General features: G+C 34.7%; 1 protein-coding gene across 2 annotated transcripts in view; it reads left to right on the top strand.

The window, feature by feature from the left end:
* Window positions 1-17896, top strand: part of PDS5A (PDS5 cohesin associated factor A) — a 143060-nt gene that overhangs the window by 88922 nt on the left and 36242 nt on the right. For both annotated transcript variants that reach the window (XM_004764023.2, XM_004764024.3), the window contains exons 18-23: window positions 5675-5780; window positions 7536-7696; window positions 11507-11630; window positions 12402-12560; window positions 15055-15123; window positions 16274-16410. In XM_004764023.2, the coding sequence (XP_004764080.1) occupies window positions 5675-5780; window positions 7536-7696; window positions 11507-11630; window positions 12402-12560; window positions 15055-15123; window positions 16274-16410 (756 nt within the window). The remainder of the gene's footprint in view (window positions 1-5674; window positions 5781-7535; window positions 7697-11506; window positions 11631-12401; window positions 12561-15054; window positions 15124-16273; window positions 16411-17896) is intronic.

The following is a 17896-nucleotide window of genomic DNA, read 5'->3' as shown; positions in this document are numbered from 1 at the left end:
TGCTCTGAGCTTTAATTTTCTTACCTTTAAAAGAAGAAGAATATATTACAGTAACAACTGGAATTGTTAAGAGGCTTAAAATGACATAGATATATAAAATACTTAGCACCATGCCTCACACACCATAATTACTAAATGAACAGTAGTAGCTATTCTAGGAAGAAAAATTAGACAAAACAAAGGCAGAAGGAATCAAGAAGTAGTTAGAAAATTGTATGTACTTTTAACCATAAGGAAGGACTTTGGAAGAAAGGAATGAGGATAGTAGAAAATCATCCTAAATATAACCAATTTTTCTTTAGTATATTTTCTCCAGATTTGTGTTTATACAAATACACATATGCATGCTCCAGTTAGTTATTTGTCTTTGGATAATGGTTGAGAGTGAAGTAGTGATTGCAGTAATGGTTGAAACCTCAGGGAGAGGGTAAATTTTAAAAAGAAAAAGGTGAGGACTGAATCCTAAGGAAAATTAAGAGGGTGGCAGAAGATAAGGAATTCATCAAATTCTTAGAAATTTTTAACATTGTGGTATGATGACAGGTGGTAACTAGACTTACTGTGGTGACCATTTCATAACATTTATAAATTCCAAATCATTATGCTTTATACCTGAGACTCATATAATATCGTATGACAATTCTTCAATTAAAAAAATTTTTTTAAGGAGGCATGGTCAAAAGTGGAAGAAAAATTGGAAAAGAGTGATAACAAAAAAGTCAGACTAAAAGGTGGAGGGGTCAGATGCTACCCAGAAATAGATACTAAAAAGCATCCATTGGATATAGAAAAGGGAGAAACATCATAATGGCCGGAATAGTTTCTTTGAGGGAGCAAGGGCAAGCTCAGATGACTCAACTATTGAGAAGAGCTTAGGATAGTCCTTCTTAACATCCACATCATGATACACAGAGAAAATTGAGCAGAGGAGACTACCCAAGCTCAGAGTTAACTGGCCTGACTGAACAGGATCCCAGTAGGTTCCACTTAGCAACCTTTAGGTATGAGAAAATCAAAGGCGAAAAACACCTTGTCACACTTTGAAACTCTGCTTTAGGAGATAAATAAGGATGTGGGACAGCCACTGTGGACAGTTCAGCTATAAAAAGTAAAGGAGAAAAATGAGATGATGGGGGGACGCCTGGGTGGCTCAGTTGGTTGAGCAGCTGCCTTCGGCTCGGGTCATGATCCCAGCGTCATGGGATTGAGTCCCATATCAGGCTCCTTGCTCCGCAGGGAACCTGCTTCTCCCTCTGACTCTGCCTGCCACTCTGTCTGCCTGTGCTTGCTCGCGCTTGCTCTCTCTCTGACAAATAAATAAATAAAATCTTAAAAAAAAAAAAATGAGATGATGGGAAGGGAGTGAACTTGAAGGGTCTTTTGTTGTTTTTAATGAAGGAATTTTGAATATTGAAATACCTTTCAGGGGTACTAATAGAAAAGAAGAGAGGTTGAAATTAGAGGAAGTGAGAAGGTAGGGGTATAGAAAACTGGTTTTCACTCAGGGCCTCCATTCTTCTCTATTAGGTTAAAGGTAAAGTAGGTAGTCTGCTCAGTGGAAGGATTTAGACTTGAGGTAAAATGGTGAAAATTTGTATCCATTGTTATACAGCATAGAAGAGAAAGAGACACATAGATTTCCCAAGCAGTTTTGAACATGTACTCGAATTGGTAATAATCTTTTGCTGCATGATACCCCTGTGAAGTATATGGAGTATGTATTATTTCTCTAATTTAGAAATGAAAGTACTTTAATAAGAGGAAAGACTATAGTCCTGCTTTCAATACTTATAGCCCAACTCATAATGGTGATCAGCCCACATTATAATGAAAAAAGATTATGCCTGTCTTGTTTTGCACTATATTTTCAGGACAGATCCTAAGACTTGGCACGTAATAGGTAGTCAATAAAACTTACTAAGTAAGTGCATGGCTGACCTCTTACAAATAATCAGATACATTTATAAAATTTTAAAACACACTTATCTTATTAAATACATGTATCATTTTATAGCATTTCTGCCCAACAAAGTTTAATTCAAAAATATTTTTCTCAAATTAAAAATAACTTTTTAAAACAAAATAATGTCAGAGCTAATAAAACTTTTTTTTTTTTTTTTTAAAGATTTATTTATTTGACAGAGAGAAATCACAAGTAGACAGAGAGGCAGCCAGAGAGAGAGAGAGAGGGAAGCAGGCTCCCTGCTGAGCAGAGAGCCCGATGCGGGACTCGATCCCAGGATCCTGAGATCATGACCTGAGCCGAAGGCAGCGGCTTAATCCACTGAGCCACCCAGGCGCCCCGAGCTAATAAAACTTTTAAAACAAAGTATGGGGTGAACAAGATCTCTTAAATGGGACATAAAAAGCACAAGCAGTGAAAGAAAATTAAATACTTTCTCCTTTTTGCAAGACATCATTATGAGAAAGAAAAGCAAAGCTACAGACTGGAAGAAAAGACTTGCAAAGTATATATCTGATAAAAGATTATATCCAGAATATAGAAAGTATTCTTACTACTCAGTAAGACAAACAATACAATTTAAAAATGGACAGAAGATTTGAACAGACTTCACCAAGTAAGATACACAAATAGGAAATAAGTACAGGAAAAGACAGTGAACATTATTCCTCATTAGAGAAATATAAATCTGGATTACAATGAGAAATAACACTGTACAATCATTTGAATGGCTAAAATTAAAGATAACTGTCCATACCAAGGGTTGATGATACAGGAGACTGTTTTAACATTAAATAGATATATAATGTTACCATGTGACTCAGGAATCCCAATACTAGATATTGTCTACAAGAAAAAAAAAAAGCATAAATTGCCATAAGTACATATACTTAATTGCATATAGCAGCTTTATTTTTATCTTTAAACTAGGAATACCTAATGTCCATCTATTGGTAATTAGATAATCATACTGTGATATATCCATACGATATAATACTTTCCAGCAGTAGAAAGGAATAAACTGCTGATTCTTCTCAACAACATGAAGGAATATCAAAAGAATTACGTCACATAAAAAATGTCAGACACAAAATAAATGAAATTTTAGAAGTGGTAAAATTATAGTGACAGAAACTAGATCAGTGATTGCCAGCATGGAAAAGGAGATTGATTGACCACATAAGGGAACATAAGGCAATTTTTTTGTGCAGAGGTGGGAATATTTTTATACGTGTGTGCGTACACACAATGAAACACTGCCGTACACCCACTAGTATGGCTGTAATCAAAAAGAGGAGTTGAAAAAGATCCAAAAAAAATTGTTACCCTCATATATTGCCCGTGGGAATGTAAAATGATAGAGCGGCTTTGGAAAACAGTTTGGCAGCTCATCAAAAAGATAAAACAAAGTTACTATAGCTACCAGCAATTCCACTCATGTATATATGACCAAGAGAAATGAAAATATATGCCCATACCTGTATATGAATGTTTATAGCAACCTTATTCATAATAGCCAAAAAAGTAGAAACAACCCAAATGTCTGTCAGTTGATGAATGGGTAAATTGTCTTATATTCATATACTGGAAAAGTATTCAGGATTAAAGTGAATGAAATACTGATGCATACTACAGCATGAAAAAACCTTAAGAATAGTTCGCTAAGTGAAAGGAGTCACAGAAGACCATATATTATATTTTATTTATATGAAATATTCAGAATCGGCAAATGTATAGCAGCAGAAGGTAGATTAGTAGATGACTAGGGCTAGAGGAGGTACAAGTGCATAGCGGTGACTCCTGTTGGAAAAGAGTTTTTTTGGGGGGGGGGATGGGAAGAACTCTAAAATTAGGTTGTGGTAGTGGTTATACGACCCTATGACTATACACTAAAAACCACTGAATTACACATTTTTTTATTTTTTTAAGATTTTTATTTATCTATTTGACAGACAAATCACAAGTAGGCAGAGAGGCAGGCAGAGAGAGAGAGGAGAAAGCAGGCTCCCCACTGAGCAGAGAGCCCGATGCGGGGCTCGATACCAGGACCCTGGAATCACGACCCGAGCCAAAGGCAGAGGCTTTAACCCACTGAGCCACCCAGGCGCCCCTGAATTACACATTTTAAATAGGTGAATAATATGATAAATTATATTTCAGGCTAATGTTTACACACCTCCCTAATTTGTTTTCTTTAAAAAAAAGTTTTTTATTAATTGAAGATATTTAAGGTTTTTAAATTATTCTTGTGATGTAAAAAGGAAACAAAAGTACCAAAAGAGGTTTAAATTGTATAAATGATGCATCTGTGCTTCTTATATATTTTGTACTTAAAATTTTTTAAATAATTTAAAATATGCATGTTTTTCCAAAGGAAAAATTTTAACCTAAAACTTTGATCATTAGCTTCCATTTGTTAAATATTTGCTATGTACTAGGCTATTTGCTGTAATATTTAATGTCCTTCAAAATAAGGTGGTATTATCTTCAGTTTGAGGACACAGTCTCAAAACTAAAAATCACATCTCCTTTTACTTAAAATAGTACCATGTTGCTACAAGCCTGCTTTTTATTGACCAAGTAATATTGCTTTGTGGTGGTTAGGTATGTTTGAAAAACTAATTCGATAATGTTGGACAATTAAGTGGTTTTTTAAATTTTTATTTAGATTCTAGTTAGTTAACATACATGCAGTACTGGTTTCAGGAGTAGAATTTAGTGACTCCTGGCTTACATACAACATCAGGTGCTCATCACAGGTGGCCACCTTATCCCGATCATCCTGTCCATCTTCCACCCACCTTCCTCATCAACCCTAAGTGTGTTCTTTATTGTTAAAAGTCTCTTACGGTTTGTCTCTCTCTCTCTCTTTTTCTTTTTTTTTTCTTTTCCTTCACATATGTTCATTTGTTTTGTTTGTTAAGTTCTACGTATGAATGAAATCATATGGTATTTGTCTTTCTGATTTATTTCACTTAGCATAATACACGCTAGTTCCATCAACATCATTACAAATGGCAAGATTTCATTCTTTTGATGGCTGAGTAATACTCTGTTATATATGTACCACCTCTTTATCCGTTCTCCCGTGGATGGACATACGGGCTCTCTTCACAGTTGGGCTGTTGTTGATAATACTGCTTATGAACATCAAGGTGCAGGTGCCCCTTAGAGTCTGTATTTTTCTAACTAAATGGTTCTTAATTGATGGGCCTATTTATGAATATAACATGATACTTTTGATGAACTGCTTCTTTGCTATGAGTTTCTAGGAATGTAATTACTGATGGTAACTTAATTATCAGATTAATTTAAACATCTTTGTCAACATTTTGCTTTGAGTGAATTGTCATTTGCTCATTTAGCAACAGCCATCTATTGTTTTTCCCAAGATTGTAAATGATACCTTTATATATAGAAATCAATATTAATTTAAATTATATTTCCAGTATGTGTCCTTTAATTTCAGTTGTGTTGGTTTGCAGTAGAGTTACACCTGGAGTTTGGAAGGTGGTGTGGGGAGAGAAACTAAAAAAATAAGCTCAGCTGTCAAAAAGGAAGCAAAGTTTAAAAAGTTACAAAATAACTTTTACCTCCAGGAGCATGTTTGTATCTGATGTTTAGATTCCTTGTGTATTCTGCCACAAAGCAATTAGGATACAGTTACTAATCTAGTAAGGTTACTAATTTAGATTTTTCTCATTTTAATAGTGCACTGGTAAAACTGATGAATAAATCAATAGAGGGGACAGCAGATGATGAAGAGGAGGGTGTAAGTCCAGATACAGCTATTCGTTCAGGACTTGAGCTTCTTAAGGTACTTTTGAGATAATTTTGTCTCCATCCCTTTCCAGTTTTAAATTTAATTTAATTTAATTTAATAAGGATATACAAAAAAGAGAAAGGATATGCAAGGGTTGAGCTTTATTTCATTGGAAACTATTTGAAAGATTAAACATTTGTGGTAGAAATCATAGTTTATAAAAACAGTATATTTATTTTACATTATAATGTAATTGTTTTACTATATAAAATAATAATTTTGGGGGTTTACGGTTTTATTCATCATTTGCATACCTGTATTTATTAACATGTGCTTGTAACAGTATGTTCTAAAGAATCCAGTCTTACCTTTCATCTGGACTAGTAGGAATATGTTCGCAGGAATTACATGATAGCATCTGTCTGATCAGGGAATTTTTAAACAATTTCTAGTCATATTTATATTCTTATGCCAAAGAATTCAGAGAATAGAGCAATTAATAAGAGCCAGGTCAAACAAGACTTTATGGACAAGGTATGACTTAATCTAGGGGAAACACAGCACAAAGAAACACAAGAAAATAATTCTTGGCATACTTTAGGAACTGTTGGGAGTCTAGTTATGCAGAGAAAAGGATTGCTTTGAGGAGTAACAGGAAACAAGGTTGGTTTTAGATTGTGGAACACTGATGGAGCAGAAAGGTATTATCAGGGTTTATTATTCTGTCTTTTAATATTATAACAGAAATTGAAGGCAAAGAAACATTTAGATCACTACAATATATAAGCTAAGTGAGAAAAGACAATCCGCGCTGTGAACATGAGATAGAAAAGAGAGTGATGGGATTGTATTAGAATGGTCTTAAACATATTTTCATGGAAAGAATTTATATGCTTAGCAAGAAAAATTCTAATTATGTTTTTAATGATGAGGTTACATTTTTAAAATAATTTTAAGAATGAAATCTTTAAGATAAACATTTTTAATAGGTTGCTTCAGTTTTTCGAATTTGATTCTCCCATTTTTTTTCTAAGTAAAACTTACGAGGTTTTATATTATCAATTTATTAACATGTCAACATATTATCTAGGTATTGTCAACAAGGACCTAACCAAATGAGACCATCACTTTACTTTATAACTGAGTAAATAAGTGCTTATTGAATAAGTTAATGAAGATTATATACTCCATCCCCTGCACCCCACTTTTCCACTTTTAGCCTTTATTCCTGATATTATGCTAACTAAATTGTTTCTACTTCATGGAAAGTAAACTTTGCAGATACATTATGTCTAACTTGCTGTACATTCCTTTGGGATAGACTGGAACTTATGTAGAAATAAATAAGGCAATAATTACTTATGTTTGTAATCATGATGAAAGTTCACAATTACGGCTTGCTTATAGTTCCAAGCAGTGAGCTTTTTGTAATGGATTCCACCTAAAATATCCCTTATAGAGAATCTTTTTGCCAGCGAAGTAAAGCTTTGTATTAACATTTTGTTCACATCACATAAAAAAGAAGCCACGTTTTCTGCATTCCCAGTATCAGAATAGACTGAGGGGAAGAAGAAAATAGGGCAAGCGCTATAGATCAGCTCTCTTAAGGAATCTAATGCATTAGATTTCTGCTAATGTCTCATTAAATGCAACAAATTTTAAAGGAAGCTATGAAATAAAATCTTTATTCTATATAGCTAGCATATGCAGCCCAGTATTTTGAATTGTATTTATAGTAGAAAATAATTACCTTCTTTTAATGGATTAAAACCATTGTCTATACTTCTAAAGTTGTATCTGTTCCTCCAGGTTCTGTCTTTCACACATCCTACCTCGTTCCACTCTGCAGAGACATATGAGTCCCTGTTACAGTGCCTCAGAATGGAAGATGACAAGGTAGCAGAAGCTGCTATACAAATTTTTAGAAATACAGGCCACAAAATAGAAACAGACCTACCCCAGATACGATCGTGAGTATATTTTTTCTCATGATAAACACAAAGGGTTTGTTTTATTTTGTTTTGTTTTTTAACACAAATTTTTTTAAGTGTGGGAGCCATGCAGCTTTCCCTTTCATGGAGGAAGATAGGAGAGGGAGAGTGAATTTCACTTAGAAGCTACTTGTCTGAGGGCCACTAGGTGACTCAGTCGGTAGAACATCTAACTCTTAAACTCAGGGTCATGACTTGAAGTCCCCCACATTGGGCTTGGAGCCTCCTTAAAAAAACAAAACAAAAAACTACTTCTCGGTATCCTTTGTTTTATCTTTTCTCTGCCTCATGTTACTGCTCTACCATTAAAAGACCAAACTGAAGAAGAAATAAGGCAGAACAAACTGAAACTTTGTTTATAACAAGATTATTTTTAAATATTAATATTCAGGAGTTTTCACAGAATTTCAAGTTTCTGGTTAATATATCTTCCTTATCTGTATATATTCATTTTTTCCCCCTCTAGCTGGTTTAAATTCAAAAGCTGCTACCTTCATGTCTCAACAGAGAATGGGATAATCAAGTAGTGTGCTTAATAGCATATCTTATTACCTGCTTGGTTATTGGCAGTGGTCTTTTATAGTTTTGATCTCTCCCTCAAGCTTACCTTTCCCCTTTCATCATAAGAATGAAATACATTTTGATATTTTTGCTTTGGCATCTTAAAGAAGTTGCCTTAGGATCAAACTTGTGCTCAGAGTTTATATTTAGACAAAAGATGTGGGAGATGTCTTTTGGAGGAAAAACACTTTGCTGATAGCTGTTGAATCACATGTTCAGGGTATATGCAAATAGTTGCGGATATATCCAAATCAAACCAGTTTTTCCTTACAGGATAATAATAGGATAAGAGGACTCCTGACTCCTAGTTTTTATTAAATTTGTGAGCTATTAGTTTCATTTGAGAAATAAATCAATATTTTGTACATCCTCTTCATTCTCAGAACTGTACTGGCTAATAATAAAGAATTATCACAGTCAATCTCTGTTCTCAAGGAGTTTATAGTCTAGGGAGAATAATCTTTATATTTGTACATTGAGGAAAAAAATTTCACAGTAGGATAAAGTTTCTGGTGAGTTTTTAACAAGTTTGGGAAGCCTTTTTTAAGGTAAAGGATTTATTCGTAAAGAAATTCTATCCCAAATGAAGCAGTGGAAAAATGGGGATAGATAGAATAGTTAATTTGGGACACAAGGAATAAAACCTCTTAATTTTTTTTTTTTTTTTAAGATGTTATTTATTTATCTGACAGAGCACAAGTAGGCAGAGCGGCAGGCAGAGGGAGAGGAAGAAGCAGGCTCCCCACTGAGCAGAGAGCCCAACTAGGGGCTCCATCCCTGAGCCGAAAGCTGATGCTTAACCACTGAGCCACCCAAGCACCCCAAAACCTCTTATCCATAAGACTAGTGAAGGAAGGGGAGAATCATTGAAAAGTAGAGAAACACAACAATGCAGGCCTTAACAATAACCTTGATGGCATCATTAGATTATAGCACACTAGGATCACAAGGAAAAGGTTTAAAGTTGATATATGTGTTCTCATTTCATTAGACTAAGAAGAATAAATAATACATTGAACAATAATTTGAGCAGTGCTCTGTCTCCTTTTGTTACTTGTTTTATAAAAATTGTTACTGGTAAATAAGGCTGTGAGAGAAAGACAGTACTCAGTTCAGGAGGCTACTTGGGCATAGAAATCCCTAATTTATCATTCTAATCCTGCAGACAAAGAAAGGTGGCATACTCAGAAATGTCAAATCCTACTTACACTGACTAGTGTATGTTCCAGTTTTTTGGCTGAGGTGAATGACCTGGGATCTGGGGTATCACTCTTAATGTCTACCCTTCTGTTTTCATGAGAAGACCTTTTTGTCACCATGGTATTTGACACCACTGACTTATAATCTATAAAATAGGACCACCATGAATGACAAGTATCTTTCCTTAAAATTTTTTTGCCTTAGGTAGATTTTCTTATGATTAAGAAGAAATACTTGTTTGTTCATTGTAAAAAGGTGAAACTTCAGGAAATATAAAAGAGAAAGAGTCACTGTCAACAATTTGGCATCTTTTATGAGTATGTTATCTACTTGATGTGTATACCTGTTCTTTTATAGGTTGATATGCACATGCTGTTTTCTTCGTACAGTGTTTCCCATATCATCAACTTTTAATGCTTAAGACTGTAATGTAAGACAACAAAGTACATATTGGTTTAAGGCAAGATTGTTTACTTTTGGTCTTCAGTGTCAAAATGGAGGTTAAGTGCATGGATCTTTTTTTTTTTTTTTTTTTTAAGGATTTTATTTATTTATTTAACAGACAGAGATCACAAGTAGGCAGAGAGGCAGGCAGAGAGAGAGAGGAGGAAGCAGGCTCTCCGCAGAGCAGACAACCCGATGCAGGGCTCGATCCCAGGACCCTGGGATCATGACCTGAGCCGAAGGCAGAGGCTTTAGCCCACTGAGCCACCCAGGCGCCCCAAGTGCATGGATCTTAACAGAAGTACACATCTTCACATCCCAACCTCACCAAATCCTAGCTCCATCAACTTAAGAAACTTAAATAAACAGTATTTTTGTGCTTTTGTTTTCATATCTGTTTAATAGTCCTCCTTGCGTGACTATGAGGATTAATAGGCTTAATTCATGTAAAAACATTCAGAATGGTGCTTTATACAATTTCTCAATAATCCTTAGATGCTTTTATTATTCCTCTACCAATATGTATATATATATGTCGTATCCTTGCATACTTTGTTTCACTGGCATCATTTCAACTTTTTTTTTTTTTAAAGATTTTATTTATTTATTTGACAGACAGAGATTACAAGTAGGCAGAGAGGCAGGCAGAGAGAGAGAGCAGAAGAGAAGCAGGCTCCCTGCTGAGCAGAGAGCCCGATGTGGGGCTCGATCCCAGGACCCTGGGATCATGACCTGAGCTGAAGGCAGAGGCTTTAACCCACCGAGCCACCCAGGCGCCCCTCATTTCAACTTTTTAACAAAACTTGGCCTTTTGCTACTTTTTTCCCATGACTACATTAAAATAACTGAAGGGGCTTGTGAAAGGGGAATGGAAAATACAAAAGTATGGCATGGAGCAAATTTTAGATTATAAATTAAGGATGGATTGTTTATTTCTCCATATTCATGAGGTAGCTTTAAAACAAAAATTGTCCAAACAAAAAACAAAAATTGTCTCCTTTAAGTACCTTTTTCTTGAGACATTTTGTTTCTTGGATTATAATTGAGGCCAGATAAGGAGCTTTAAATCTTTCTATAGATGAGCTAATTTTTTTCTTTTTAAGATTTTATTTATTTTATTTGACAGATAGAGATCACAAGTAGGCAGAGAGGCAAGGCAGAAAGAGAGGGAGGAGGAAGCAGGCTCCCTGCTGAGCAGAGAGCCTGATGCAGGGCTCAGTGCAGGGCTAGAAGTGGGGCTCGATCCCAGGACCTTGGGATCATGACCTGAGAAAGGCACAGGCTTTCACCCACTGAGCCACCCAGGCGCCCCCTATAGATGAGCTAATTTTTAAGGGAGTCTTCCTGGGGCACCTGGCTAGCTCATTTGGTGGAGGATGCAAACTCTCAGTCTTCAGAGTTGTGAGTTCGAGCCCCATGTTGGGTGTAGAAATTACGTAAATAAACTTAAAAAGAAGAAGAAGAAATTTCTCTACCAACATACATCGAAACAGCTATGGGGAAGGAATTAGAGGAGACAAGCAAAAAAACTACTTGTGGTATATGGCCTTTTTTTTTTTAACTATGATTTTTTTTTTTTTACAGGACCTTAATTCCCATTTTACATCAGAAAGCAAAGAGAGGTACTCCACACCAAGCAAAACAGGCTGTTCACTGTATACATGCCATATTCACAAATAAGGAAGTCCAGCTTGCACAGATTTTTGAGGTATGTATAATACATAGAATGTGTTTATGTTGATTGTTATTTTTATGCTGTGTGGTTTGATGAAGATAGAAGGTAGTTTTTTTGGAGGAGGGGCTGTTTAGTCTTATAAATTCCATGGGAGCATGGGCTGTCTTTTTTGAGTACTGTATTCACAGCCTTTAGATCACAGTATATGTTCAAACACTACATACAGAAGAATATTCTGTGTGTTTGTGTTAGAACATTTTACTTAGTTTTAGCTTTATTGGCTCAGTGGTATATATCCTCAGAAAGTAACTTTGAACTACCCAGTTTTTAAAGTACCTGATAACCCTACCTGAAAATTAGTCCTGTTTGCCTTTTCTTATGTATGATCTTTGGCCTGATTCCACTACTGGAAAGGTACTCCTGTTATTTTAAGCAGTGAACATTTATTTAATGGTCCATGGTCTTTAAAATGTCCAAGTCCACCAACATACCAAGGCTGTTATTATAGATGGCTTGAAAATAATGCTGATTTGATGATGCAGAAATGTTCTTGTTTTTACTTCTGCCTTTTATGTGTACTTTATTTTTTTCTTTCTTTTTTTTCTGGATTCTTTCTTACCGAATTTCAGTAGTTGAAATAAGAATTGAGTGTCTGATATGGTTGAAGGTACTTTTGATCATATCATTAGAACAGCTTTATTTGGGCACAACAAATTCAGGAGGGTCAGGAACATTTACTGTTTCCATAGAATGTCTGGATATTTTTAAAACAAACTGGTAATTTTGACTCTTTCATTTTTATAGCCACTCAGTAGGAGTCTGAACGCTGATGTACCAGAACAACTTATAACTCCATTAGTTTCATTGGGCCACATTTCTATGTTAGCTCCAGATCAGTTTGCTTCCCCAATGAAATCTGTAGTAGCAAATTTTATTGTGAAAGATCTGCTAATGAACGACAGGGTAAGTTTCTAATTTAATTAAATTTAAAATAATGATACTAAAACTGTTTACATCTTTATCACAAAAACATTTCTGCGTCTCTATTTAATTTTCTTTTCCTCTTAAATTATTGTGTTTTCCCTCCTTATTTACTTAAATTTCCAAATGACATCCTGACTTCATGTAGCTATTACCAGAACTTAACATTTAAGAAAGAAAAAATGAGAACATAAGATGGATGAATCATGAAGTAAAAAATATAAGTCAAATGCTATTATCCTAACATTTGAAGGACGATTTACTGGAGTGCTAGAATTTTATCAGATGTTGTTAAAAATATGAGTTGATTTGTATTTAACTAGTGTTTTGAAATATAATTACATTGCATTTTTGGCACTAGATACATATTCTGTTTTAGTTATTGAAATGTGTGGGTGGGTGGTACATGCACATGTGTGTGCCCACATGCTAATTTATTAACTCTGGGCTCGAGTCTGGGAATATATAGCTTGAAAAGGCACCCCAGGTGATTACTGAAACACACCTCTGATTAAGAATCACTACTTGAGAAAGAAAATCACTACTTTACCAAGTAGATCTAAATTAAAAAGTTGTTGAGTGAAGACAAATCAGTTTTATCTGCTAGATCATTGCAGATGACTTTCAGTGCAGTGCTAATTTATCCCAGCTTACCTGTTCCTTCCACATGACCCAGTAGTCTTGGAGCCTTCGATATCCAAACTTAAAAAGGACATTTGCCAATACATTCCATCCTCTTTCCCTTCCCCCATTTGGATGTAATAGACAAGAATGGAAGAGCATGGCCCAAGTGTCATTTCCCACTCAACACATTCAGGCTGTACTTTGCTCTATTGATAGATATGAATGGCAATAAATGTGAAATTTAAGACACCTCTTAAGATGACTAGATTGTAGTTTACAATGGCTCTTTTTTGTTGTTGTTTGTGTGGTAAAATATACATATTATAAACATTGGCATTTTTGCCATTTTTAAGGTTATATCACTTATATACACCAACATTCTTGTTTTGTTGTTGGGTGGGTGTTTTTGTTTGGTTTGGTTTTTTAAAAAATAAGAAAGTTTTATACCCTGTATGCCTCCTCTGTACATAGGAAATACCCAAGAAAGCCAAACAACTCTCAAATGACCCAAAGTACCACCTAAAATATGTACCCATATTGTGTAACTGTCACCACTATTTTCAGAATATTTTAATCTCAGAGAGAAATTCTGCATTCATTATAACCCCCATTATAACAGAAATTCTGCATCAATAACCCCCATTGCCTCCTTCTCATAGCCTCTGATAACACCTCTGTTGTACTTTCTTCTGACTTTGTATTTGCCTCTTTTAGATACCTCTTACCATATAAAATTTATCCTTTTATGCCTGGCATATTTTACTTAGCATAATGATTTCAGGGTTCATTTGTGTTATGTATTAAAAGTTCATTCATTTTATGCCAGAATAATACTGTTGTATGTGTAGTCTACATTTTGTTTATTCATCAGTTAATGGACATTTGGGTCTTTTTGCACTTTTTAACTTTTGTGAATAATCATTTGTGTCCCTGTTTTCAAATCTTTTAGACAAATCCTAGGAGAGGAATTGCTGGGTCACGTGATCATTCTTTGTTGTACTTTTTGAGGGATCACCACACTGTTTTCCATAGTGGCTGTACCATTTTGCATTCCCACCATCAGAGCACAAGTCTTCCAGTTTTTGTCACATCTTTGCCAGTGCTTCCTCTTTTCTGTGTTTTGATAATGGCCATTCTAGTGGATGTGAAATAGTATCTTGTGGTTTTGGTTTGTGTTTACCTAATGACTAACATCATAAGGGATTTTTTTTTCATGTGCTTTTTGCTGTGTTTGTATCTTCTTGGACAAAGTCCCTTGCACACTTTTAAATGGATTATTATTGCTGAGTTGTAAGAATTCTTTATATATTCTGAGTATTAAACTCTTGTCAGATACTTGCCAAATCAAATATGAAGATTTTGCCCTGTATCTTCTTTTAAGTGTTTTAATAGTTTTAGCTCTTAAATTAAAGTCTTTGATCTATTTTGAGTTAATTTTTGTATGTGATTTAAGTTCAGTTCATCTTCTTTTTTCTTTTCTTTCTTTCTTTCTTTTTTTTTTTTTTTAAACTTGTGGATATCTAGTTTTTCCAGCACCATTTGTTTTAAGTAATTGGGTGCCTTAGCAACCTTGTTAAAAATCAGTTGACCATATATGTGAGTTCACATATTTCTATTTCGTTCCATTGTTCTATATGCCTGTGGGTGTCATTGCCACCCATTTTGTCTTGATTACTATAAATTTGTAATGAGTTTTGAAATCAAGAAGTTCAAGTCATCCAGCTTTGTTGTTCTTTTTCAAGCTCTGGTGACTCACTTAAAGGTTTCCTAGAGCACTGCATTGTTCAGCATGAAAAACATAAGGAAACTCTAAAATTCTTTCTAAGAGTTAAATATATTCAATTATCTATAGTCAACAGGTGAGAAGAATGGAAAATTATGGTCTCCAGATGAAGAGGTTTCCCCTGAAGTACTAGCAAAGGTAAATTTGTGTAGGCCTTGATAATTTTTGTGTTAAAATAATGAACATCCATAGATACTCTTTTTCTTTAACCTGGCAACTCATAGTATTTTTAAATGAGGTACTTTATTTTTAAATCAAAAGTTGTTTCTCTCAAAGAAATTGTAGTCCTCATTGAGTTATTTACATACAGATCTATGTCAGGATCTTCTGTAGAACTTCCCACCTGCTAAAATAATTTCAGTGAGGCTGTTTCACAGAAATTGTTTGTAGGATGTTGATTCTCCAAAGCCTCTCAAGTGTAGCCTCACTTCCACTGTCTATAAAAATATGAATATTAACTTGGCAAAAACAGATGCTGTCATCGAATTCATAACTTTTGATAGATACAAAATGTACCTCAATAAAACTAATTTTTAAAGTGGTAGTATTGGGATTGAAGACAAGACTTAATTTGCTACCATCTTCCCTGATTAAAATGTTTCACCTTGTGTAGCTTCCTAGTCGTGTTCCGTCAATTCTTTTTTCCAGGTTGTCAATAAATATAGTAAATAACACCTAGATCCTTTAGCTAGTTCTTTGACATGCACTGGTAGCCATCTTTTGAGTATAAACCTTCAGGTAATTATGACCACAAATAATTATGGAATCTCCTAATTTTTTTAATCAGGACAGACAGGTTCAGACTTAATGATTTTTTCAAAATAGTTTTTGCAGTATTATAAAAAATATTAAGATCTATCTAAATAGCTCATTTTAATGACTATAATTGGTATAGTTTAAGTAGTTATTTTTAAACAGTATATTTTCAAATAATTTGAAAATCTTAGGCAAGTGTGAAAAGCCTGGGTTCAGAAGCCAGACTTTGGGCATGTATCTATAATAGTAATGTGTCTCCATTGCCTTAGCTATTGGAAATAAAAACACCTCCCTTTAGGCTTGTTTGGAACATCAAATAAGTTAATACATGTACAGCTCTGGGGAGAGTGCCTATTACAGATTAAACAGAATAAATATTTTTACTGTTATTGTTATTATACTACAGACTTATTTAATAAAATATGTCCACCAGCAATTAAGCAACCTCACTAATCTAATTGACATAAATTAATCTTCCCTTTAATTGGAATTTTAAGTTCCTTTCTTTTTTTAGCATGTTAATATTTTATAGGTACAGGCAATTAAACTTCTGGTAAGGTGGCTGTTGGGTATGAAAAACAACCAGTCTAAATCTGCCAATTCAACTCTTCGATTATTATCAGCGATGTTGGTTAGTGAGGGTGACCTGACAGAGCAAAAGAGGATCAGGTGAGATCTTTCCTCCTTTCCAATTTTTACAGCTCAAAATGTTGGTGGAACTTACATAGGAATTATTTACCTAATTAATATTGAATGTTGTAATTACACCATATGCTTCGGGATCAGATCTAATGTACTTCATGGGGTTTTCATCTCAATGATGATGGAATGTTTCTTCTCTAAAAACCAAACTTTTTCCAGTAAATGTTTAGTCATAATCACTATATGTTACAGTTGGCTTCAACATACGGTTCACTTAAGCAAATACCTGTTGAAATACTACTCTTTGCAAAACACCATGAAAAGCATTTCAGCAAAAACAGAGAAGATTCAGTTCCTGTCTTTTACCCTGTAATATAGTGATTGAACGAGGGGGGTGACTTAGTACCATGAAAGGAATACATGCTTTAGGGGAGGAGCTCAAAGGAGGAAAAAGTCACAGCCCTCCTGGTGGTTTGCAGAAGATTAAAACAAGGTTCTGCAACTGAAAAAAAAATAATAATAATAATAAAGTTTCCATTTCTGCACATTTTCAATGTTTTGTGAAATTGCCATTTCTTCTTCCTATTCATTTTAAGATGAAAATAAAAGCAAATTTTTCATGATCCTTGTTTGTTTCAAATTCTTGATTTACTAGGGTCCAGGAGTACCAACAGATAAAACTATAGAATTCTACTCAAGATGTGTTCCTACTTTAAAATGTGTTATTACAGGATAGATTTAATTCATTTATGCATTCATTTTTTATTGAGCACTGTCATCTTCGGCACTGCTCTGGTTTTTTTAAAAGGTATAAAATCTCTCCTTCCAAGGAATATGCATTCCAGTGGAGGAGATTAGGAAATGAGCAAATTACAGTAGAGATGCTGACTGCTTTTGATAAACTGAAGGAAACCATGGGAAATTATCTTTGTCGTAGAATAAGTCAAGGGTAGTTGTGTAGGAACAGATGAGAAGATTAGAACTGAGTTAGGGATAATAAAAAGTTCTAAATTGGGGGAAACTATGGCAAAGGCTTAATAATGAGCTTTTAATAAGACAAATAGGTAGGATCCCTGATAGAGATGAAGACTACAAATTACCAGTTTATCTTTTTAACAGTATTTAACATCACTAAATACAATAAATACAGTTTAAACTTAGCGATACTTGCCTGTCAAATTAGCAAAAATATTTTTTAAAGTAATCACTGTTTTTTGGGTTCAGGAAAATGGGTCTCCTCATTAGTTCTGTGAATGAATATAAATTGGCACAGTCTTGGCAGGACAGTTTGGCACTTTGTGTCTAGATCCTTATAAATGTTACCCTTTTGGGGGCGCCTGGGTGGCTCAGTGGATTAAGCCGCTGCCTTCGGCTCAGGTCATGATCTCAGGGTCCTGGGATCGAGCCCCGCATCGGGCTCTTTGCTCAGCGGGAGCCTGCTTCTCTCTCTCTCTCTCTGCCTGACTCTCCGCCTACTTGTGATCTCTCTCTCTGTCAAATAAATAAATAAATA

The sequence above is a fragment of the Mustela putorius genome, unplaced genomic scaffold (genome assembly GCF_011764305.1).
Source record: "Mustela putorius furo isolate JIRA1106 unplaced genomic scaffold, ASM1176430v1.1 tig00000083_pilon_pilon_pilon, whole genome shotgun sequence".
NCBI classification, from domain to species: Eukaryota; Metazoa; Chordata; class Mammalia; order Carnivora; family Mustelidae; genus Mustela; species Mustela putorius.
The sequence above is the reverse complement of the archived record's forward strand: the minus strand, read 5'-3'. Positions and strand labels throughout refer to the sequence as shown.